A 22,631-nucleotide genomic window follows, 5' to 3' on the forward strand; every position below is an offset into this window, starting at 1 on the left:
CAATAAGTGTTTGGGAACTGAGGACGCAAATTGTTGAATCTTTGTAGGTGGAATTCTTTCCCATTCTTGCTTGACTGATTGAAAACTTCAGCTGCTCAACAGTGTCTCTGTTGTCGTATTTGCGCCACACATTTTCAATGAGAGACTAGGACTGCCACTCTTTTCCTATGAAGCCACACTGTTGTAACACAGGCTGAATGTAGGCTGGCATTGCCTTGCTGCAATAAGAAGGGATGTCCCTGGAAAAGCCATTGCTTGGATGGCAGGACATGTTGCTCCAAAACCTGTCTGTACCCTTCAGCATTAATGGTGCCTTCACAGGTGTGCAAGTTACGCATGCCATGGGCACTAACAAACCCCCATACCATCACAGTTGCTGGGTTTTGAACTTTGCGCTGATAAACCTGGTCCTTTCCATTTTCGGCCCAAAGGACACAACGTCCACGATATCCCTGAAAAATTTGAAATGTGGACACACTTGTCCACTTTGTGTCAGTCCATCTCGGATGAGCTCGGGCCAAAAGAAGCCACCGGCATTGCTAGGCAATGTTGATATATTGCTTTCGCTTTGCATGGTAGAGTTTTAACTTGAGTCACAAGGCCCTCCGCGTTTGGGATAAGTGAGACAGGCAGCTATGCTATTAGTCACAAGAGCCTGCGAACAGCTGCCTTTGCGCGTGTGTGCTCGCTCTCCTCTTCCGTTCAAGGAAGAACCGTAAAACCACGATCGAAGAGGAAAAAGGCGGAAGTGAGCGTCGCCTCAAAACGGCGCGGAGCACACAAACAGGCACGGAGACGACTAAGTTGGGCGGAAAAAACATCAAAATGTTGAAAGTGTTGGTCCGGGAGCGACTCATTGCGGCCGCCGACGAAATCTTCGGCTTGTTTGAAAGAACGATAGCGTCGTACGAGGAGCAACTTTGTCGGGCGAGAGGGGAGAACGAGCGACACCGACGACAACTGGAAGATGTTAGCAACACTCAAACGGTCAACGGAGGTATGCGAGTTTAACTCAATACTTGAAACATTTTACATTTTGCAAATATTTCCTGAAAAGGGGAAGAACTAAGGCTGAAAATCGGTGGAAGTGAAGTCGGGGGGGGGGGGGTCCCTCAACACATATGTACAAATATGGATCATTATATTATTGTTAAAAAAAAAAACCAACTAATTTAGGATTATTGTAAACGACAGCTTGGTTTAATGTGTAAATGTCTCCTATGCTGGAAGTCGTGTTTACAAAAAGTTGTTGATGATTTCAAATGCTCGGCCAGAATAGTAAAAGCCAATCAAGAATTAAATCAAATACACTAATTTCAGGGCAGTGCAATGCAAATGTAATCTGCACAACAAGATATCTTCAAGTTGTACGGTACACATCATAAACATTGATAATGACTTAAATTCTGCCACAGCTTTGTTGCTGGAAGCCATTAACAGACCAAATGGTGGTGGCCCGCTGAACTACAATTCTTGCATAATGGCAAAGACAAAAATGTATCACAGTTAAGACGAACTGCGAGTTGCACAATTTACATGTGTTGCCCTTCAAACGCTGCGGATGCAAGTCAATAAATGATACTCATTAAACCCGTTACACCATACAATCATAATAACCAAAGAGACATGCAAGTTGTTCTGAGCTCGTGTGTGTTCTTGGCGCACAAACAAATTGCCTAACTCGTATGCTATGGAGTTTGTTGGTTGGTCTGTTTGGTAGGTGATAAGTTAGTCTGAAAGTAAGTTTGTTAGATAGGGAGTTAGTCTGTTAGTTTGGTATTCAGTTTCATCAGTCGTTAGTTAGCAACGTTTTTGTTTGTTTGTTTGTTAGTAAGTTTATTTAGGTTATTAGGTAGGTAGTTTATACGTTTGTTGATCCCTTAGTTCATATATGCCAAACTCAGGCCCGGGGGCTAAATTTAGCCCACGATGTGATTATATTTGGCCCGCAAGACCATATTAAATGTGTATTAGAGCTGGCCTGCCAGTATATAGCACATGCGCCACTAATATTACCAATCCCAGAATGCTTTGCTAGTGTGCTGGCCCATCAGCCTTGACCGGCGAGCGCCCCTTCCCTTTCTGTTGCAGTCGTTAGCGACTATGCTGCCAGTCTCCTCCAGCAAATTTACACTTGGTCACCTGAAAGATGGAAAACAGATAAATAGAAGATAGAAGAATTCATGTTATCTATTTAAATACAAAAGAACAAACAAATACACTGATGTCTTTTATCGCAAATTTGATTTCTCGTGTTTATAATATTCAAGTTTGTTTATTCCAGATTCAGTGTTTACGCACAATTTAAGTTTGTTGTCAAAGATAAACTTTAACGCTACAATTCTGCAGAAAAGGGAAACGTGCACATCGCAGTGATTTTTCATATATATATTGAGTTTGGCCCGCAACGTTGTCCCAATTTTTTATTTTGGCCCACTGTGAATTTGAGTTTGACACCCCTGCCATAGTTCATTCATTAGATAGAAAGTCTGTTAATTTATTCGTTAGGTAGTGGGTTAGCAAGTTTGTTAGTTCGTCTGTTCATTAGTAAGTGTATTAGGTAGTTTAATATGTTTACGTAAATGCCTTATTGTTGCCATAATGTTTAGCGTTTCCATCTTTTACTGCAATTATATTGGAGGTCACCTGCTTGTAACAAAATACTTTCTCTCTTTGAAGTAACTCATTAGTCAGAAACATTTATGTCTATTTTAAGACCAAAGTGGAAAATAGTGAAAGTAGTAAACTTCAATGTGAGAGCGCAATTCAAACAATCATTGAAGTTCATCTGGGTTGACACTGGGTGGATCTAACTGCATTTGAGTTGCGTGTGCTAAACTGTGTTTGCGTCGCTTGTGTCCTGCAGACGTCCAGCAGATGATTGGTCGTCGCAAAAAACATCAACAGCACCCTGACGTTAAGGAGGAAAAGGAGGAAGAGGAGGATGTTAATGTCAGCATATTGCCACTGACTGTTGTCTGTGTGAAGAGTGAAGATGATGAATACGAGTCGTCACAGCTTCATCATGAGAGTCCAAATGAAGACCACTGTGAGGAACAACCAGCAGACAAGCTCTTAGCTCCACTGTCACATATTGAAGATGTAGAAGAACATTTGAGGACTGGTACAGACTGTGAAGGTGACAACAAACACTCAAAAAGGAGTCGCACACGCAAGGAACACTTTGCCTGCTCAGTGTGTAGTAAATATTTTGTCAAAAAGTCAAACATGATTCGACATATGACAAAACACACAGGGGAAAAACCTTTTAGTTGCTCAATTTGCGGTGAAAGATTTACTCAGCGGTCAACTATTATTAGACACATGAGAAGACACACAGGAGAAAAACCTTTTAGTTGTTCAGTTTGTGGCGATACGTTTGCACAAAAGGTCTCTTTAATTGCACATACAGCAACACACACAGGAGAAAAACCTTTTGCTTGCTCCATTTGTGGTAAAAGCTTTTCTTATAAGGACACTTTGAAATCACACATGCAAACGCACACGGGAGAAAAACCCTTTAGTTGCTCCATTTGTGATAAAAGCTCTACTCATAAGTCCAATTTGATCCGACACTTGAGAACACACACAGGAGAAAAACCGTTCACTTGCTCAGTTTGTGATAAAAGATTTTCTCAAAATGTACTCATGATGAGACACATGAGAAGACACACAGGTGAAAAACCTTTTAGTTGTTCGGTTTGTGGTGATACATTTGCTCAGAAGGTCTCTTTGGTGGCACACACAGCAACACACACGGGAGAAAAACCTTACACATGCCCAGTTTGCAAGAGAAGCTATTCTTATAAGAACGGTTTGAATGCACACATGCGGACACACACAGGAGAAAAACCCTTTTGTTGTAACATTTGCGGTAAAAGCTTTTCTGATAACCACAGTTTGAAGGCACACGTAAGGACACACAGCGGGGAATGAATGTTTTTTATTTTTTTTGCTCAGTTGGGCTAAAATGTTGCATTTTTACTCTTAAATATCTTTATACTCAACATTTTAATTACCAATATGAGTTATTGTGAAGCATGCCTTTAAAGGAGTTATATGAGCTTAATCTAGCTGCTTACATTCGAATTTATTTTAGTATAACGTTTACATTTGATATGCAATGATCTGATTTATGAAAGTCAAATGTAATGTTTGTGTCGCTCACATTCTTTGGAATAAAGACGTTTCTTAGCTGCCTGTGTTGCTCTCTCTCACCGTTCTCAATACCGCCGCAAGATGGCGGTATAATGACGTCGTGGTTACGTTCGGTGCCGCAAAACCACCGTCGAAGAAGAAAAAGGCGGCAGTGGGTTCAGTTCCCACTCAGTGAGGGTGTGAATATTGTGACTGGCGACCAGTACAGGGTGTAGTGTGCCTTTCGCCCGAAGTCAGCTGGGATATTCTCCAGTGTGCCGCGACCCTAAACCAGGATGAGTGGTGTTGAAAATGGATGGATGATATGATACAAAAAAACTACAATTATGAATCTTTTTTTTGTGTCCCGAAACATGCAAAACTTCTGAGGATTACCAAGAGCTGTGCGATATGGACATTTTATTACCCGATAACGATCCTGTCATAATATTTTTCCTTAAAGTGACATGGAATTAATAAAAATTTTCTGTGATCTTTTGACCATATATTGGATGGATGGATTTATGTAGTGGTGTAGTGAATGAATGACATCACTAAACACACTTACACCTCTGCCCCCACATTGACAACTTAGACCACAAAATGAAACAAACATCACTCAAGGGACTAGGCATCTGCACACATAGATCCCAAGTGGTGCCCAAGCACCTGCACTTTTCCACTAGGCGAAGAAAGTTCCCTTTTTGCCGCAGCCCATTTTTTTCTTCATTCATCAATATTTTAAAAAGAAAAGATACAGTTACCCACTGGTGAGCCATTTTCACCATACGCCGGAGTGGCGCTGTGTCCGATAGCGGAGAGTATTTATGGTGCCCACTAAATGATGCAGGTGTGACGCACAGGAAGCATTTTGTTTTTGATCGCAGGCTTGCGGCATTTTTGAAGTCCTTGGTTGTACAATTTATGCTTCCTTTGTTTTATTATTCAACGGATTGACATATCCAAACTTAATTTTGGCATACAGAATTATTACTTCACATAGCAACGGAAGAAGTTACAGGTGCCAAGATGAAACATCACAGTAAAGCTGCAGTTGCAGAATTAACGAAGGTGCATCAACACCATCTACTGTATGTCATCAATTCCACCCACAGTGTTTTGGTATCTGATGGGTATTTATTTGAGTCCATGGGAGAATTATACGTATGATATAAAATAAGACGTTGATGCTTTGCTTTTTTTTTTTTTTGTACCACTGTTCTGATGAATGCCTTTCAAAAATGAGACCCCTTTGATGCTGCAGAAGCTCTCTGCAGACCATGGCTTGTGTTGTAAGATGTGACATCGAAAATGTCTGGAAAAGCCGACGAAGACAGTTGAGATTTATTTGTGGTTAATCAGACGCACTTTAAATAGTGGTGGTTGTGTGTTCACTCCAACATTGAGTTTGAATGTGATTGCTTAATTCTTAACACACCACAACCCCATTTATGAGGGTGTGTGCACTTGTGGAACCATGTTTTCTCAGTTGTTTAGTTTTACTCCCCCCAAAATATAGGTTTTGGATGAAAAAATAATAGAAAACAAGTTTTAAAATTACTAATTTGGTGTAATTTTTTTTTTAATATCACAAAAACTGCAATTTGAACAGGGGTTTGTAGACTTTGTATATCTACTGTACCTTCCCTTCACCTCCTTCGTTAATAGTGGAATTATTGACGATGTTGATTGTGTTAACAGAAATAAATACATAATACAAAATCCATAGTACTGTATTTTCTTAATTGTATGAAGAATTTTGGTGACGGGTCCCCTTTTGTTTGGGCTAGAGCACCTGCCCCAAAAAATTTCTGTGTGCGGGTGCCCACAGACATTTTTTCTTTGTTTTTAAATGCTTTTAATCATGAAAAGCACATCGAGTTACCTTGTGTATGAAATGCACGATCTAAATAAATTTGCTTTTCTTTTCTTATCCATTGTCCAGGTTTTAAGTGTTTAGAAGGGATGGGTATTGGAGGGTAGAACTGTCTGTATGCACACTGCAGCTCTGCTTACCTTTTGGCTTTGACATGATAGTGTTTTGGTCACCGTGTCAGCGTTTCTTTCGTTCTGTTCAGCATAGTTGTTTGTACACTGTTTGTGTACAAACACTAAAAAGTACATTACCATATGTACCCTTTTAATCAATGGAGGGAAGAGTCTGCCCAGGCCAACTATATATGCCATGCATTTTGTTTTAACATTTATGTAAAATGTGTGTGTGTGTGGGTGCTTGGGTTGTAGAGGGTCACTAAATCAAAAACATGTAAATGTTCAGAGCTGGTAAGGCTGCGACTGAGTCAACATTTTGATGTTTTCCCCCCACTTGATTTCACTTTGTCTTGAAGCATTGCTGACTTCCGCCTTTTTCTTCTTCAATGGTACTTTTACGGCAGCTGAAGCATTTGTGAAATCACACCAGTTGCCATCTTGCGGCACGCTTGAAGACGGTGTTAGCAGCAAAGGCCAGAATTGTCTTCACTGCAAAGAATGTGAGCGACACAAACGTAACGTTTGACTTAGGTCATTTATTGTATAACATTGCAATCATACAATAATGTACATCGAAACAATTGAATACTAAATGCTAAAACATTGTAATGAAAAGAGTGGTTTACAATTTAGGTTCTTGTGGTACATTATTACCATCAGTTGCTGTTTTGTGTTTTATTTTATTTTTTGGGTGGATTGGATTGAAGTGTTACCAGTAACAAACATCGAAAACCACTCTGGTATAGAAGTATTGATTCAACTCCTGTACTTAAGTAAAAATTCAATATGTACATACTCTTGATATGTACAGAAGTACAAAAGAAAAACAATACTTCATCAACAATTATATACAATAAATATTTTGATAATGTGTCACAATGTATATATGTATATATATTCCCTCTTTTATCAACTAACATAGTGGTCAAACAGAGTGGGGGAAAAAAATCACCTTACGTGTTTGTTTTTTCAGCCAAGGGCTTGCTAGCACTGGTTTAATATGAATGCCATCAAATCAACGTGTTCCTATGTATTTTGCTATGTATGTGAACTGACTAACACAAAATACTATATTATAAAATGATAACAACAGAAAAAAATACATCCTGGTTTTTTTTTTTTTTTAGATTAGGCTGAGACGTTTTGAAGGCCAGAAGCTGGGGCTAGCGCAAGACCATACGCGCGCCACAAATCATTCACTTGGCAGACAACATCAATTCGCTCGGTTGACTTTACCTCTGTATTTCTATCTTTTTTATGTCATGACATCATCATCTGTGGATGGAAACTGAAAAAGTCAACAGCCTGTTTTAACAAAGTAAGGCGTAGAAAGTACAGATGTCTGATTTAAAATGTACAAAGTAAAAATTAGTCAGAACAACAAATACTCAAGTAATACTGATACCTGAATAATCTATTTAGTACAATAACAGAGTATTTGTACTTTGCTTGCCACCAATGGTAGCAAGGAAGAAACAAGAGATGAGCGTTTGAACCGGCTCGCCTAGCATTTCAAATAACAAATAATTATGTTGGATAGTTACGAAAACCTCATCGATGTTAAATGTTACACAGAAGATAGAAAACTGAAATGGAAAAAAGGTCTTCAAAGTTTTCGCAAAAACTCAAGATGGAAAACATTTATTCCCTGTTGTTGTGTGTCAGCGCGTGTGCGTTCAAGTTTTGCTTAAAAGAAAATTTTTTACCACAATCTGAGCAGCTGAAGGGTTTTTCTCCTGTGTGTGTTCTCGTATGTACGTTCAAATTTCTCTTGCTTGTGAATCGTTTACCACAAACGGAACAACTGAAGGGTTTTTCTTCTGTGTGTCCCCGCATGTGTGCATTCAAACTGTGCTTTGAAGTGACACTTTTACCACAAACTGAGCAAGTGAAAGGTTTTTCTCCAGTGTGTTTCCTCATGTGTCTTACCATATATTGTTTTTGTGTAAAGCTTTCACCGCATTCTGAGCAACTAAAAGGTTTTTCTCCTGTGTGTGTCCACATGTGCACTTTCAAATGTTGCTTAGAGGCAAAACTTTTACGGCAAACTGAGCAACTACAGCGTTTTTCTCCTGTGTGTCTTCTCATGTGCTTGAGTAAATATTGTTTTTGAGTAAAGCTTTCGCCACAAACCGAGCATGTGAAAGGTTTTTCTCCCGTGTGTGTTGCTGTGTGTGAACTCAAAGAGGCCTCATGAGCAAATTGTTGACCACAAACAGAGCAACTAAAACGTTTTTCTGCGTGGGTTAGCATATGTTCATTCAAACTGTGCTTGTAAGAAAGGCTTTTGCCACAAACTGGGCAAGTGAAAGGTTTTTCACCCGTATGTGTTCTCATGTGTGCATTAAAAGTCGGCCTATAAGTAAAACTTTCCCCACAAACTGAGCAATTGAAAGGCTTTTCTCCTGTGTGTCTTTTCATGTGTGCATTTAAAGTCTGCTTATAAGTAAATCTTTCATTGCAAACTGAGCAAGTGAAAGGTTTCTCTCCCGTGTGTTTCCGCATATGTGCTTTCAAACTCTTTTTGTACGAAAAACTTTCACCACAAACTGAGCAACTAATGAGACGTTCTCCCGTGTGCGTTCGCGTGTGTATATTCAAACTGCGCTTGTACGAATAGCTTTCACCGCAAATTGAGCACGTGAAAGGTTTTTCTCCCGTGTGTGTCGCTGTGTGTGCAATCAAAGAGATCTTTTTGGCAAATGTTTCACTGCAAATTGAGCAACTGTAAGGTTTTTCTCCCGTGTGTGTCCTCATGTGTACAGTCATATTTTTTCTTTTAGCAAATCTTTTCCCACAAACTGAGCAAGCGAAACGTTTTTCTTCTGTGTGCGTTGCCATGTGTACAATCAAAGAGCCCTTTTGAGAAAATGTATCGCCGCAAACTGAACAATTAAAAGTTGGTTTTTCTCCCGTGTGTGCTCTCATATGTCTCACCATATTTGACTTGCAAGCAAAGGTTTTACTACAAACTAAACAACTAAAGGGTTTTTCTCCCGTGTGCGTTCTCATGTGTTCCTTCACGCTATACTTACAAGTAAAGCTTTTACCACAAAGTGAGCAGGTCAAGTGTTCTTTACGTGTCTCTTTTTCAGAGCTTTCCAAGCATTTGTTGTCAGCTTGACAGTCTGTGTTGCTCCTCAAGCGGTCTTCTATGTCGTTACCGTGTGGCAGTGGAGGTAAGAGTTTCTCTGGTGGCGGTCCTCCACTTGAACTGGGATGATGAAGCTGTGACCACTCGGATGGTTCGTCTGCGTCGTCTTCACTCTTCACGACGACGACGTTCAGTGACAACTCGCTGACATCAACCTCTTCTTCTTCCTCTTTAACACGGGGGGGCTGTGCATCCTCCTCTTCCTCTTTAACGCGAGGGGAATTTGGATGCTCTTGTCGACGACCAATCGGCTGCTGGACGTCTACGGGACAGACACAAGCAGGACAAACAGTTTAGCACAACGATCAAATGTTATAAGCTGTGGCGGACTTAAACGTGTATTCATTGTGCTAGTAAGAGGAGCTCAAGACACGAGCCAGTGATTTACGTGACATGTTTCAATTAGGCCCCTTTCCAAAATAATCATCATCGGCCGGAGTTTTGCCGATGACATGCCAATATGATAAAGTCTTAGTTTCTCATGTGTCTGGGTTGCGCAGAATGATGTCCTTGCGCCGTTTGTGCACTGCATGGAGCTTTGACTCCATTAAATTTGGAGGATGCGTTGTCATGGTAATGCATTTCAGTACATCCACGCAGGCTTTTTTACCGTTTCGTCCACACAAAGCCGACTGTTCAACAATCTCAACATATTGAATGGGTGCATCTCCTTCGCTATAAAGCCAGTAGCGTGGAGTCACTTCCGGGCTTTCACTGGGGAAAGTCATGTCGCTGTGAGCGCATGTGGTTTTCCTCACAGTTACGTTATATTTTGCTTACATTGATGGCACTGATTGTCTCTTAAACACTAACAGGGTGATGGCTGGTCAATATTTATGGTCCTAATGGTGACAATCTCGTTTTCTTCAATAATCTTTTGAAACTTGCCGCAATTGAGGGTCAACGTCTGGTAGGTGACGACTTTAACCTGGCGCTATCCCCAAAAGCGGCCCAATCGCACCCAAAAACACGAACAGCATCGAGGGCAGCCTTGCTACTTAACCATGGTATAAATGAGTTGGGGCTTTGTGACACTCAGTGTGCTCTCAACCCCAGCGGGAGAGAGAGCTCCTTCTTCTCCAATGTCCATTCTAGGTATAGTCGGATAGATATGTTTATGACTCCACATAACTTACTTCCACTTCTACGTACTTTGTGGTTATCTACCTGCTGCGCTCTCTGATCATAATCCAATTAAATTGACATGGAAAATGGAGGTTGCCCTCCCTGTTTTATTTAGAAGGAGATTTAAGACTTTCACGTTGAAAGAACCAGTGTTCATAACTTTTATGAACTCCCAGATTGATCGATATGTTGAGACTAATCTAAATTCGGCTTCTCATGAGAATGTTTGGGAGGCTCTCAAGGCATTTATGAGGGGTTATATTATGCCATGTAGTGCACATAAATTAAGAGAAAAACGGGACATTTTATCAAAATTGGGTGACGAGATTAAACTGCTGAAATGACAGCACTCACAGACCAGAAGTGTAGATATTTTTAATACCGTGTCCTCAAAACGGCTTCAGTATAACAACTTTTGTACCAATAAGGCAGAGGCTGCTCTAGCTAGGACTAATTATGGCAACAAGAAAGGCCAACATTTGCCTTGGCAGAAAGAGAGGGAGTATTCCGATAGGGTTATCCCCTCTATTGTTATAGACGAGGGCAAAGTACAGACTGGTACAAAAGAGATTCATGTGGATTTCAAACACTTTTACTAAATATTGTATCAATCTGATCATAACACTACCAACACTGCTGCAGAACGGTTTCTAGCGGGTGTCCCTCTACCTCAAATCAGTATTGAGCACTGAGAAGGGCAAGACGCGTCTGTAACTAGGGGCGAGATGCTCTTTTTCATGAAAGCCTTGCATAATAAAAAGGCTCTAGGTCCGGACGGCTTCCCAATTGCTCCCGCTGCCTTTTTAAAAACATTGTTGTAGCGTGCATGCATGCCACCGTATGTTTTACCATGCCTGTGGCCAATAATACGGTGTGCGTTATGTATGTGTTAAATACAGAAATAGACCCCGTAACTGAGACTGCGCCTTTTAACACGGTGCGCCCTATGGTCGTGAAAATACCGTACCTTTGTCCTTAATAGACAGTGAATAGTTTCAAGATGAATGTGTTGCTTAAATTTATGTATTTGTTTCATTGTACCTAAGAGGTTTTTCAGAGAGCTCAACAGGGTCATTTCTTCCTTTCTATAGTGAAACAAAACTTTCCATGAGTTAAAATGAGTACACTTCAAGTCCCTGTTATTCAAAGAGGCCTCAACTTGCCTCATTTCAGATGTTATTATTTGGCCTCGCAATTCCATCCTTCCTCCCTGGGTTCCTGGGGGGTTGGTGGCGTTCCCTTGGTTGGGTCCCCTACTGGAAAGGCTCCCTGGCTCAGCCCCCCTTATGGGTGGAGGGGGACGCGCCCACCGTTCCTCAATGTGCCGCCTCAGCCACTCCGTACACCAATTGACTAACATGCATGTGATATGGTGTTCAGTCACCAATATGTTCGATAGACACACAATAGGCTTTAATTTCTTGTGCTGGGACCACTAATCACGAAAAGGTTATACAAACATATGAAATCACAGGTTCTTACAGGTGTTTGGACACTACAAAAGAATTCCTCTGCACCACTCGTCAGTAGCACTGCCGTCCTCATTTAATAACACGATTTGACTGTTGTGCTCAAATATCTACACTGTCTCGATATTGTTCTGCTGTGGTTCTCACCCCTAGTCCCCTTGTCCACTCTGTCCCTCTAGCTAGCCCCTAAAACTATTTTCTGTCCGACTGCATTTCCAATAAACATCAGAATAATTACAAATTTAAATAATAAGCAGAGTATTTCAAACTCCCCTGTTGCAAATGTCTCCCTATTGTTCTGCTGTGGTTCACACCCCTAGTCCCCTAGTCCACGCTGTCCCTCTATCTATGCCCGAAAACTCTTTTCTGTCTGACGGCCTTTTCAATAAACATCAGAATAATTACAAATTTAAAAAATAAGCAGGGTATTCCAAACTCCCCTGTTGCAAAGCAGAACTCTTCCAGCACACAGATCCATCATTCTGCAAGGTCCTGCAGCTGAACAGGACAAGTAGTTAAATAAATAAATACAGATGTACCATCATCGGGCTCAAAGAAAAACATCTTTCCCATTACACAAGCTCCATTATTTTGAGTGCGTTTGAGGCATGGTTGGAGGCTCATAAAGTCCTGGGCAATGAGAAAGACACCTTTGTACTTAACCCTAACAGTCTTCGGCCCATTGCGGATGGTGCACTTAAGGGGTGGGGGTTTAATAACATCAAGACTGTGGGAGACTGATATTGCGGTGATACTTTGTCAGATTTTCAACAACTCAGCTAGATGTAAATGACAAAATCACAAATATATCAAATCTGTTCAAATCAGGGATTGGATTTGAAAAAAAATTAAACACATTACCCCTCTATTCCGAATGTATCGCCTTTGGAAGATCAGATCTTTAACAGGCTTGTCACCTCTACCAAAGGACTAACTTCCTTCATATATAACATATTGAATGGTAATCAGCCAATTTATGGTGTGATATTGTCCAAACATAAATGGGAGAAAGATTTAGGTTGCATGTATGGAGATACTGATTGGCAAAATTTGTTGAGTCAATCTGGCAGGTTTAGTTGGGTGCTCATCTAGGTCACAATCCTCCTCCTCTTATTCCAGCGTGCTGTATTTGGCAATTGCAATGTCACTTCCGGTAGCCCTTGCGGTGGATAGAGTAACTACACCCCGTCAGCTCAATTTTCGGGTATGTTCGGGGAGTGCTCAATATGTGTAATAAAAACCTAATTTTTAGCTAAACTATAGTTGACAACTTGCTGGAAGTTACGTGCATGTATTACATAACATACAAACAATGCAAATATAAATTTTAATTGACCCCATAACATCTTTGTCCTCTGACTTTAAATATGTGTCTGTTTTCAAAGTCATTGAGATGTTTGGTTTTTTTTGCCTCAAATGCTTGGGAGCACCCGTGCAATTAGGGCGCATGCGACCTCGTTTATTTTATTATTGTTTGATAAAACAAATATATATATATATTTTTGGTTAAAATATACATATATTTTCACCCAAGCCACTCCAAGAGCAGATGACACAATGCTGATTAGGCCTGTGCCAGCTCTTCTTGCTGTATTTTTCAGTATTTAATCTTTTATTTTTAGTATCTACCGTATACATTCCCACGTTGGCCCAGATGGTCGCGCACTGCAAACGATGTAGCAGGAAATGACGGCGCGGAAATTAGTATTTTGCCGGCCAATCGATGGAGAGTAGCTGTAAAAAGTTAACTTAAAATATTTCATTTATATTATATTTTGCATTTCGGTAGGATAAAATAGTCAGAAAACAATTATTGTCAATGATAACAAAAACAATTAAATTGCTGCAAACAAACACCTCTCTCTTTTCGAGGAGCTGATGGCTGCCCCCCCCAAAAAAGATAAAGAATTGACTAACTGGCTTTATCCATCATGGATACTTTAAAAAAGAGCCATGTTAATAATCCACAATGGTGGTTATCTATTCACACCAACAATTTATTTTTAAAGTCTTGACTAAAAATCCGTGATCTGCAAAACTGCACAACTAATGAACAGATCAAGGGATAATTTAATACCTGGACACATGTGTGTATTGAATCTAAAATCATTAAGTATACGCACAACACGGGAGTTTTCATGGGGTAAATTCATGAGGTGAATTATAGAGTAGGTTGAGCGATGAGCTCGAACTATGGAAAAATACAATTTAAAAAGAAATATAAAGATGTTCTTTTAAGAAGCACAAAAATGAGGATGGGCCTTATTAACTCGAATGGTTAAATACTGGTGATAGGTATAGTAGTGGAATAAAGATTTTGTATAGTAAGGAATAAATGTTACAGCAGACGCATCTATTAATGAATAAAGCGTGGATTGTACTGGGTGAATAAATACGAGTAGTAAAGAGAAGACTTTCTCTAACTCAGTTTGAACATATATATATAGTGATATCGCGTGATTTTTGTGTTTAGAATAAATAAAGCAAATCAATCGTTAAAAAAGACGTCTGTTAATGTGAACAAACCTTGGCTGCGTGGAACAACGGGGGTCGAGAAAATGGCGTCCAGTTGTCGTGGTTGTCCTTCGTTCTCCTCTCTCCCTCGACGGATCTGCTCCTCGTGCGACGCCATCGTTCTTTCAGAAAGAACGTCCGAATATTAAGCAACTACCTCAACAATGTGATGTTTTCTTTTAGCGAGGACAAGTGCACGAATTCGACCTGCTGCTTGGCTTCACGTACGGCGACGAAAAAACTCGCCAACTTCCGCCTTTTTCCTCTTCGACGGTCATATTACGGCAGTTACAGGATCCGTGGCATTACGCGGCTGCTCCCTGGCGGCGGTATTGAAGACTGCTCAGAGGAAGAAAATAAGACGCAGAAGTCAGTGTGTACTGCATTGTCTTTATTGCAAATAAGAGCAGCAAAAGCATGTGACTTGTGACTGTTTATATTGTACGACCATTTTTTGAGTCACGAAATGACCAATGAGATATTGGTCTCTATGGTGACGTCACAGTGTATTTTAGTGACTATCAAAACTAGAAGGAATTATTTACTGTTGTGCTTCCGCGTGTGTGCTTTCAAATAAAACTTCTGAGTGAATTTTTTGTCACAGAGAGTGCAACTAAAGGGTTTTTCTCCTGTGTGTGTCCTTGTGTGTACATTTAGATTTTGCTTGGAAGCAAAACTTTTACCACAATCTGAGCAACTGAAGGGTTTTTCTCCCGTGTGTGCTCTCATATGTACGTGCAAATGTTCCCTTCGAGCAAAACATTGACCACAAACTGAACAGCGCCAAGGTTTTTCCCCCGTGTGTTCCGTCATGTGTACATTCAAACTGTGCTTATAAGAAAAGCATTTATCACAAACTGAGCAAGTGAAAGCTTTTTCTCCCGTGTGTGTCTGCACGTGTCTATTCATATTTGCTTTTCGAGCAAAACCTTCGCCACAAACTGAGCAGCTAAAGGGCTTTTCTCCCGTGTGTGTACGCATGTGTTCAGTCAGAGTACTCTCATAAGGAATTCTTTTACCACAAACTGAGCAGGTCAAACCTTCTTTACGTGTGTGAGGTCTTCTGCGTGTTTGAGACCCTTTCTTGTTGTTAAGAGTTGTCTCCTTTTTCAAATATTTGTCATCACCTTCCCAGTCTGCATCGTTCCTATCTTCCGTGTTGTGGCTATCTGACAGTGGAGGTAAGAGCTTGTCTGATGGTGCTCCTTCAAAGTGCTCTCCACTCGAACTGTGATGATGAAGCTGCGCCGACTCAGGTGGTTCGTCTTCATCTTCTTCGATCTTCACAACAATGACGGTCAGTGGCAACTCGCTGAAATCAGCCTGCTCCTCTTCGTCTTTAACATAGGGGGGCTGCGGATGCTCCAAAGTGGAGCCCCCCCTGGTCGGCTGCCTGACATCTGCAGGACGCAAAAAACACAAACACAGTTAAGCTCACACAGGTTAATGTGGACAGACACAAAGTGTGGCGGGGGTCCTTCTGCACATACTGTATCTAATCACATACTGTACCACCGGGTGCCGGGGAATGACTTGTCTTCACCTTATCCACGGCTGTACTTTTTTTTCTCCATATTTCCGTGCACAAATCTGCCATGTCGCTTGTGATTATGATGGCACTCAAAGGCCAAGGGGTAAAAAATGGCATGCTTCCGCACAAACGTTTTGCACATTGTACTACAATCGGTAATTATTGTACGCTAATAAAAAGTCAAGACTGACATGATAAAGTGGATTAAATCTGATGGTTTATTTAAAGAAGTATAGAAGTATATAATTTCACTCACAACAGGGTGAAGACTCCTATAAAAGGTTTGTTTCTGTGGGACAGTAAAAATGTTCACAGGTCAATTTGACCTGCTGAAAGCGAAGTCATGAAAAATAATCACATTCTTATTTCTATTTTGTATATTTGCACAGAAATTGTATAAATGAGACATTTGTTATTTATTCATTTACCACATAGCATGAACAGGGGTGGGTTAGGCTGTTTCAACATTTTTTAAAAATATTTTTAAAAGATGTAATAAAAAAAACAAGAAAATGACAAAAATGAGATCAACAGAAGAAGCTACATCGATTTTCAAAATATAATAGTCAGTATATTTAAAAACTGTGAAATGGGTCAATTTGACGAGCAACATACAGTAACAGCAGGGCTATACTCATCCAGCGAGAGCTGTCCGGGTGTATTCATCCAAGTTGAACACAGGTTTTTAAAAGTATGTTTCCCTTTACTTGTTGATGTACAAGCAAACGTTACTGAATATAAATGTGTGGTATACCGTACAGTGCATAAGACACCAGTTTTGTGAACATTGGTTATTATTATTTTTTTTTAATTATTCATTATTTACCCCTCCTTTTTCTCAGATTTCTTTGAATTCCTGACCCTCCTGTCTGCCACCTCTCCTTCCATTCTACTCAGTGATTTCAACTTCCATATTAACAACACGAACTGTAAACTCGCCACAGAATTCATGACGCTACTACATTGCTTTAATGTCATCCAACATGTTAACTTTGCCACCCATCACCGGGGTCACATCCTGGATCGGGTCTGCTCCACTGGTCTCAGCATTCAACAACTGTTCAGCATCAATCTCCCCATCTCCGACCACGTGGCAATCCTTCTTGTCTTCGACACTCCCACCCGCTCCCCAAAGTGACATAAAAATTGGCATAAAATCCTTTGTCCTTCTCCGATGTTTACAAACTAGGGCTCATTTTATTCGCGTAACACTACTCTAGCCAGTGATATCGTTGATATTTTAATATGCAGGTATTTTGAACATTTTAGTAACATACTGTACTTACATAATGGCTATCCCATGTAAATCTGTTGTTTGAAATTTTACACACGTAAAAAAAGCTTGTGGTGACCCAAGACTTTTGCATTTTGTGATCTTTCCGTACACACATTTACGCGCACAGACTCACAGCCTTAGAATTGCCCCGTGTAAATCCATTGAATGAATCTATATACTTAAAACTCAAAGTCCGTGTGTCCGTTTTCAAAGAACCGCCCTCCCGCACGCCCCCAAACGCTCCTGCACGTTCCCGATTTGTGTTTTCAATGTTTTTCTCACGGTCAGTTTTACGTTGGTTGTTCAAGGGTTGGCAGATCTAATGATCTGTGTATACTGGCAGAGAATAAGATGTCAAAAAATAATGTCTTATCCTGAAGCATTGCAATAAAACCTTGAATTGTTTGATGTGTACAATATTATTGCATATGACCTTTTCATGAGGTTTGGAGTATTGGGCTTTCCGCAGGAACTAGCGGGTTCATGAATAAAATGTGTCAAAATAAGAAGACCTTGGATGAAGAAAATGGCGTCCTGTTGTTTTGATTGTCGCCCGTTCTTCTCTCTCGCTCGACAAAGTTGATCCTTGCACGACGCCATCGTTCTCTCAAACAGTCGGAATGCCAAGAAATTATTCGGCCAGTTTGACGTTTTGTTTTAGCAACCAGCTTGCCGCTTTGTCGCTCGTCGTGCCCCACCAACTTCCGCCTTTTTTTCTTCGATGGTAATTTACGGCAACTAAAGCATCCGGGATATTAATCTGACGCCATCTTGCGGCGGAATTAAAGACCGCAAAGGTCAGAATCTATCGGTGTCTTCTCTCAACTATTTTAACAGTTTGATGTTTTCTTTTAGTGACCAAGGGAACGCAACTTGGACCTCCCGTTTGGATTATCGTCTTCCAAGTAACATCTTCCACCTTTTGCCTCAAAGCTGGATCTACCCTCTTTCTAGAAGACTCTTATCTTGAGCTGTCTTACACAACTCTTAAGTAACAAAGAACCGAAAAGAGGTCAAAAACTCTTTCGTCTTTATTGCAAAGAATGGAAGCTGCAACATTTTTTTATGATGGCTTCTAAAATAAAACATTTCCACAATAAAATAAAATACAAGAGCACAAATCGTAATAATTATATACTAAATGCAATAACATTCTAAAATTGGTATTGTAAACAAGAAAGTGTTTGGAAGTGGATTTATGTTTGGTAAATTCTATTTGTGTTGTAAAATTGCTTCTTGTCAATAGATTTTATGAATAAATAAAGTTTCTCTTTTGGTTTGATCGCCTTTGACAAAAGTGTTCGGAAAAGCCCAAAATGATCAAAACATTTGTTCGACGGTTGCATGTTTTCCCCCCATACTGTTACAAGACGCTCAGATAACTGTTATGGCCGCTGATGGGTAAAATAAATAAATAAAAAACAACGACGTGTTACCACTGGAAAATATTTATTGTCCACTGTGTGTCAGTATGTGTGCAGTCAAACCTTTCTTATAAGTAAAGCCTTCACCACAAACTGAGCATGTGAAAGGTTTTTCTTCCGCGTGTGTCAGCATGTGTGATTTCAAAGTGTGCTTATAAGAAAAGCTTTTACCGCAAACTGAACAACTAAAAGGTTTTTCTCCGGTGTGTTTGCACATGTGAGCGGTCAGAATGTGCTTATAAGAAAAGCTTTTGCAGCACATTGAACAACCAAAAGGTTTTTCTCCAGTGTGTTTCCGCATGTGTGCCTTCAAACGGTTTTCATAAGAAAAGGTTTTTTCGCACACTGAGCATGTGAAAGGTTTTCCTCCCGTGTGTGTTTGCATGTGTGATTTCAAACTGTACTTATAGGAAAAGCTTTTCGCGCAAACTGAGCATGTGAAAGGTTTTTCTCCCGTGTGTGTTGCTGTGTGAGCAATCAAAGCGACTTTCTGAGCAAATGTATCTCCACAAAATGAACAATTAAAAGGATGTTGTCCGTTGTGTGTCCACATGTGTATGTTCAAATTTTGCCTTGTAGTAAAACGTCTACCACAAACTGTACAACTAAAAGGTTTTTCTCCCGAGTGTGTCCTCATATGTCTATTCAAATCAGACTTAGAAGAAAATATTTTATCACAAACAGTGCAAGTGAATGGCTTTTCTACCGTGTGTGTTTTTATGTGTGCCACCATATTGGACTTATGAAGGAATGATTCACCACAAACTGAGCAGCTAAGGGGTTTTTCTCCCGGGTGTTTCTGCATGTGTGCAGTCAAACTATACTTATAAGAAAAGCGTTTACTGCAAACTGAGCATGTGAAAGGTTTTTCTCCCGTGTGTTTCTGCATGTGTATTTTCAAAGTACTCTCATAAGGAAATCTTTGACCACAAACTGAGCAGGTGAAACGTTCTTTCCTTGTGTGACATCTCCTGTGTGTTTGAGAAGTATTCTTGTTAAGAGTCATCTCAGAGCTTTTCGACTTTTTGTCGTCAGCATTGCAGTCTTCGTCGCTCCTCAAAGGTTGTACCAGGTCGTCGCTGTCTGACAGTGGAGCTAAGAGCTTGTCTGGTCGTGACCCTCCACAGTGGTCCCCACTTGGACAGTCATGATGAAGCTGGCACGACTCGGTTGTTTCCTCTTCACCGTCTTCACTCTTCACACAGACAATAGTCAGTGGCAACTTACTGATGTCAAAGTAGTCCTCTTCCTCTTTAATGTAGAGGTGTTGTTGCTCCTCCTCTTCCTCTTTAACGTTGGGGTGTTGTGGATGCGGTGAGCTCCCTCCAGTCACGAGCCGGACGTCTGCAGGACACCAAGAGTTTAGCTCCCACAAGTCAAACAATAGACTGCCCATCTCGTCATTCTCCTGTGGCGTTTTAGTTTAAATATCCACATTTCTAATTAAAGGTCCCATGCTATCATTTAAAAAGAAATGTCATAATCTTTAATGTCCTTTTATCAGGTCTGCAAGATAATTTGGGAAGTAAAATGTCCAGAATGCCCGTTTTCAAGCCGTTGTAGTAGGTCTGGGCGTCGAGACGGACGGATTTGTCATTAATATTTGATATGTAAATAAGATTTGCTCTGATTGGATAACTGTTATTCTTAACATAAATATGGAAAACAGCATTCCTCTGATTGGTCCTTGGCGATATCGAGTTGAGTGGGTGGGTACCATCCACAAAGTGGGCAGATACTTGAATATCCATTGACGAAACTACGTCACAACGACGGCGAATTCAAATCCACCCGTTTTGCAAGCCTTGTGCTGTTTATTGCCTTTTGCATTCAATCAATAAACTGCATAGATGTCAAATGTAGACCAAGTCACAGACTCCTTTTGACCTTTGTTTATCCATATAAGAGAAGAAAAAAAAATATTTGTTGGCAAGGTACCTTTAATTAAGTGAAATTTACTTGATGAGATCTCTGGCTTGAGGGGCTAAAAGAGGGGAGAGGAAGTTACAAATAAAGAATTGAGATGTCTCCCGCTGACTTCCTGGTTCTCTGCCAATCACCAGCCTCGCTCTCTGTCTGTCTCTTTCTCCCTACACACGTATGTTGCCTTCAGGTGCATCCAGAATCTAGGAACACGTAACAAACTCATGCTTTGACGCGTGTGTTGAGAAATTCAGGAAGTATTTTATGAAGCGTGATTCGTAATAGGCAAATTACGTCGCTGACAACATATGAAGCCTTGCTGTTTCAAGAAGTGGTTCACGTGTAGGTGTGATTAACAAATAGACGCGAAAAAAAGCAGAATGGATCCCGGACATTTTGTATGTTAGTTGTTGTGTTGGCGCTTGGCCAATTTCCTGTGAGAAATATGATTGTTTATTTATGGAGAATGCTTAAAATAGAAAATAGAAATTAAAGAGTGTTTCCCATGTATGGCAACACTTGGAGTAGATCTCTCTAAATAAGATACTGTGTCACACATCATGTGCCTGTATGGTATAAAATATGTTACTATTATAATTCAGAATCTTCTGTTATTTCAATTTCAAGTTTTTGTTGTTGTACAATGTGGTTTTAAAGTTATGACCTCATTTCTTAAGTAAGTTTTTTGCTTTTCAGGAAACTAACTGGTTTGATTTAGAAGCGCAGCGAGACCGCACAGATCCGAAATTGACAAAATTATTTATCATGAGTGTAACAAGGCGGCACGGTGGCCGACTGGTTAGAGCGTCAGCCTCACAGTTCTGAGGACCCGGGTTCAATCCCCGGCCCCGCCTGTGTGGAGTTTGCATGTTCTCCCCGTGCCTGCGTGGGTTTTCTCCGGGCACTCCGGTTTCCTCCTACATCCCAAAAACATGCATTAATTGGAGACTCTAAATTGCCCGTTGGCATGACTGTGAGTGCGAATGGTTGTTTGTTTCTATGTGCCCTGTGATTGGCTGGCAACCAGTTCAGGGTGTACCCCGCCTCCTGCCCGATGACAGTTGGGATAGGCTCCAGCACGCCCGCGACCCTAGTGAGGAGAAGCGGCTCAGAAAATGGATGGATGGATGAGTGTAACAAGTAAAAATTAAATTTAAAAAAAAAACCGATAATCCCTTTCGGTACTGGGAGAGACAGAGGTGCATATATCCAAGACCATACAGGGAGAAATTATTTTTTCTAAATAAAAAAAATATATATATATTCATAAGCACACAATAAATGTCCCATCTTTTACTGCAACAGTTTTGAAATACCATGTCCTATTGGATTAATTTCACACCATAGCATTAACCACTAATTAATCATAAACAGATTACGTGAATGAACCTCACAAGATCTAATTACGGTGTTACAATTACACTGTTGAAAGACTGCAAAAAAAGCCATCGTACAGTTTAAAATGACAATCAAGATTTTGGCCTGCACATGTAGCCCCGAGAAATGAATATTTGTTTGCCAACTAATTGGATGGAATGCTTCAAGTCTTAAGAAGCCTTCATCTCGCCATCACTACAGTAATTGATTTTATGCATGACTGCAAATGTGTTAAAAGTAGAAGTCTGTTCATCACTGACCTTGGATGTTCAACACGATGGGAGTTTTGGCAACAGACTTGTCCAGTTCTTGTCGCTCGTTCTCGCCTCTTGCTCGACAACGTTGGTCCTCGAAGGACGCCATCGTTGTTTCAAAGTCTGAAGACTTTTTTCAGTCGTTCCCTTAATCAACTATTTCAACAGTTTCTTTCCCTTTTTTAGTGACTACGAGTACGCATCTTTTACCTAACGCTTTGTCTTTCGTCGTTAAATTACCAACTTCCGCCTTTTCTTCTTCGGTGGTGGATCTACTCGACTGTCGCCGCAAGATGGCAGCCGTGTGATTTTATGGCTTCCATCTTGCGGCGGTATGGAAGACGACTCGGAAGTTGCGAGAGCCGAAAAGAGGTCCAAATATGTATCGTCTTTATTGCAAAGAATGAGAGCGGGGAAAACAAAGTTTGACTAATAACGGTTACTACAATAAAAAC

General features: G+C 40.5%; 4 protein-coding genes across 5 annotated transcripts; 1 reads left to right on the forward strand and 3 right to left on the reverse strand.

The window, feature by feature from the left end:
* The first annotated feature begins 719 nt into the window (after positions 1 to 719).
* Positions 720 to 4,461, forward strand: LOC133400318 (oocyte zinc finger protein XlCOF6.1-like). Its single transcript, XM_061672823.1, has 2 exons — positions 720 to 997; positions 2,867 to 4,461. Exons 1-2 carry the CDS (start codon positions 826 to 828, stop codon positions 3,934 to 3,936), a joined length of 1,242 nt encoding a protein of 413 aa, XP_061528807.1. The 5' UTR covers positions 720 to 825; the 3' UTR covers positions 3,937 to 4,461.
* Positions 4,462 to 6,635: 2,174 nt separating this feature from the next.
* Positions 6,636 to 14,652, reverse strand: LOC133400313 (gastrula zinc finger protein XlCGF57.1-like). Of its 2 annotated transcripts, XM_061672815.1 has the most exons (3): positions 14,599 to 14,651; positions 14,404 to 14,513; positions 6,636 to 9,545 (listed from the first exon to the last, which is right to left on the reverse strand). In XM_061672815.1, exons 2-3 carry the CDS (start codon positions 14,507 to 14,509, stop codon positions 7,771 to 7,773), a joined length of 1,881 nt encoding a protein of 626 aa, XP_061528799.1. In that variant the 5' UTR covers positions 14,510 to 14,513; positions 14,599 to 14,651; the 3' UTR covers positions 6,636 to 7,770. The 2 variants fall into 2 exon arrangements, with proteins under 2 accessions (XP_061528799.1, XP_061528798.1); XM_061672814.1 differs by having other exon boundaries at positions 6,637 to 9,545; positions 14,404 to 14,652.
* A 163-nt stretch (positions 14,653 to 14,815) lies between these two features.
* LOC133400320 (oocyte zinc finger protein XlCOF19-like) lies at positions 14,816 to 17,901 on the reverse strand. The gene is made up of 2 exons (XM_061672825.1): positions 17,711 to 17,901; positions 14,816 to 15,791 (listed from the first exon to the last, which is right to left on the reverse strand). The coding sequence occupies exons 1-2, from the start codon at positions 17,796 to 17,798 to the stop codon at positions 14,929 to 14,931; spliced, it is 951 nt and encodes a 316-aa protein (XP_061528809.1). The 5' UTR covers positions 17,799 to 17,901; the 3' UTR covers positions 14,816 to 14,928.
* A 378-nt stretch (positions 17,902 to 18,279) lies between these two features.
* LOC133400315 (gastrula zinc finger protein XlCGF57.1-like) lies at positions 18,280 to 22,412 on the reverse strand. The gene is made up of 2 exons (XM_061672817.1): positions 22,183 to 22,412; positions 18,280 to 19,966 (listed from the first exon to the last, which is right to left on the reverse strand). Exons 1-2 carry the CDS (start codon positions 22,283 to 22,285, stop codon positions 18,648 to 18,650), a joined length of 1,422 nt encoding a protein of 473 aa, XP_061528801.1. The 5' UTR covers positions 22,286 to 22,412; the 3' UTR covers positions 18,280 to 18,647.
* Between the last annotated feature and the right edge of the window lie 219 nt (positions 22,413 to 22,631).

This window comes from Phycodurus eques, chromosome 3 (genome assembly GCF_024500275.1).
Source record: "Phycodurus eques isolate BA_2022a chromosome 3, UOR_Pequ_1.1, whole genome shotgun sequence".
Taxonomy (NCBI): Eukaryota; Metazoa; Chordata; class Actinopteri; order Syngnathiformes; family Syngnathidae; genus Phycodurus; species Phycodurus eques.

Excerpts from the sequence above, each read along its gene's own strand:
- LOC133400318 (XM_061672823.1), top strand. The coding sequence starts at position 826 with ATGTTGAAAGTGTTGGTCCGGGAGCGACTCATTGCGGCCGCCGACGAA. Across the intron at positions 998-2,866 it reads CACTCAAACGGTCAACGGAG|ACGTCCAGCAGATGATTGGT; the intron begins GTATGCGAGTTT and ends TGTGTCCTGCAG.
- LOC133400313 (XM_061672815.1), bottom strand. The coding sequence starts at position 14,509 with ATGGCGTCGCACGAGGAGCAGATCCGTCGAGGGAGAGAGGAGAACGAA. Across the intron at positions 9,546-14,403 it reads CGTTGTTCCACGCAGCCAAG|ACGTCCAGCAGCCGATTGGT; the intron begins GTTTGTTCACAT and ends TCTGTCCCGTAG.
- LOC133400320 (XM_061672825.1), bottom strand. The coding sequence starts at position 17,798 with ATGGCGTCGTGCAAGGATCAACTTTGTCGAGCGAGAGAGAAGAACGGG. Across the intron at positions 15,792-17,710 it reads CGCCATTTTCTTCATCCAAG|ATGTCAGGCAGCCGACCAGG; the intron begins GTCTTCTTATTT and ends TGCGTCCTGCAG.
- LOC133400315 (XM_061672817.1), bottom strand. The coding sequence starts at position 22,285 with ATGGCGTCCTTCGAGGACCAACGTTGTCGAGCAAGAGGCGAGAACGAG. Across the intron at positions 19,967-22,182 it reads CATCGTGTTGAACATCCAAG|ACGTCCGGCTCGTGACTGGA; the intron begins GTCAGTGATGAA and ends GGTGTCCTGCAG.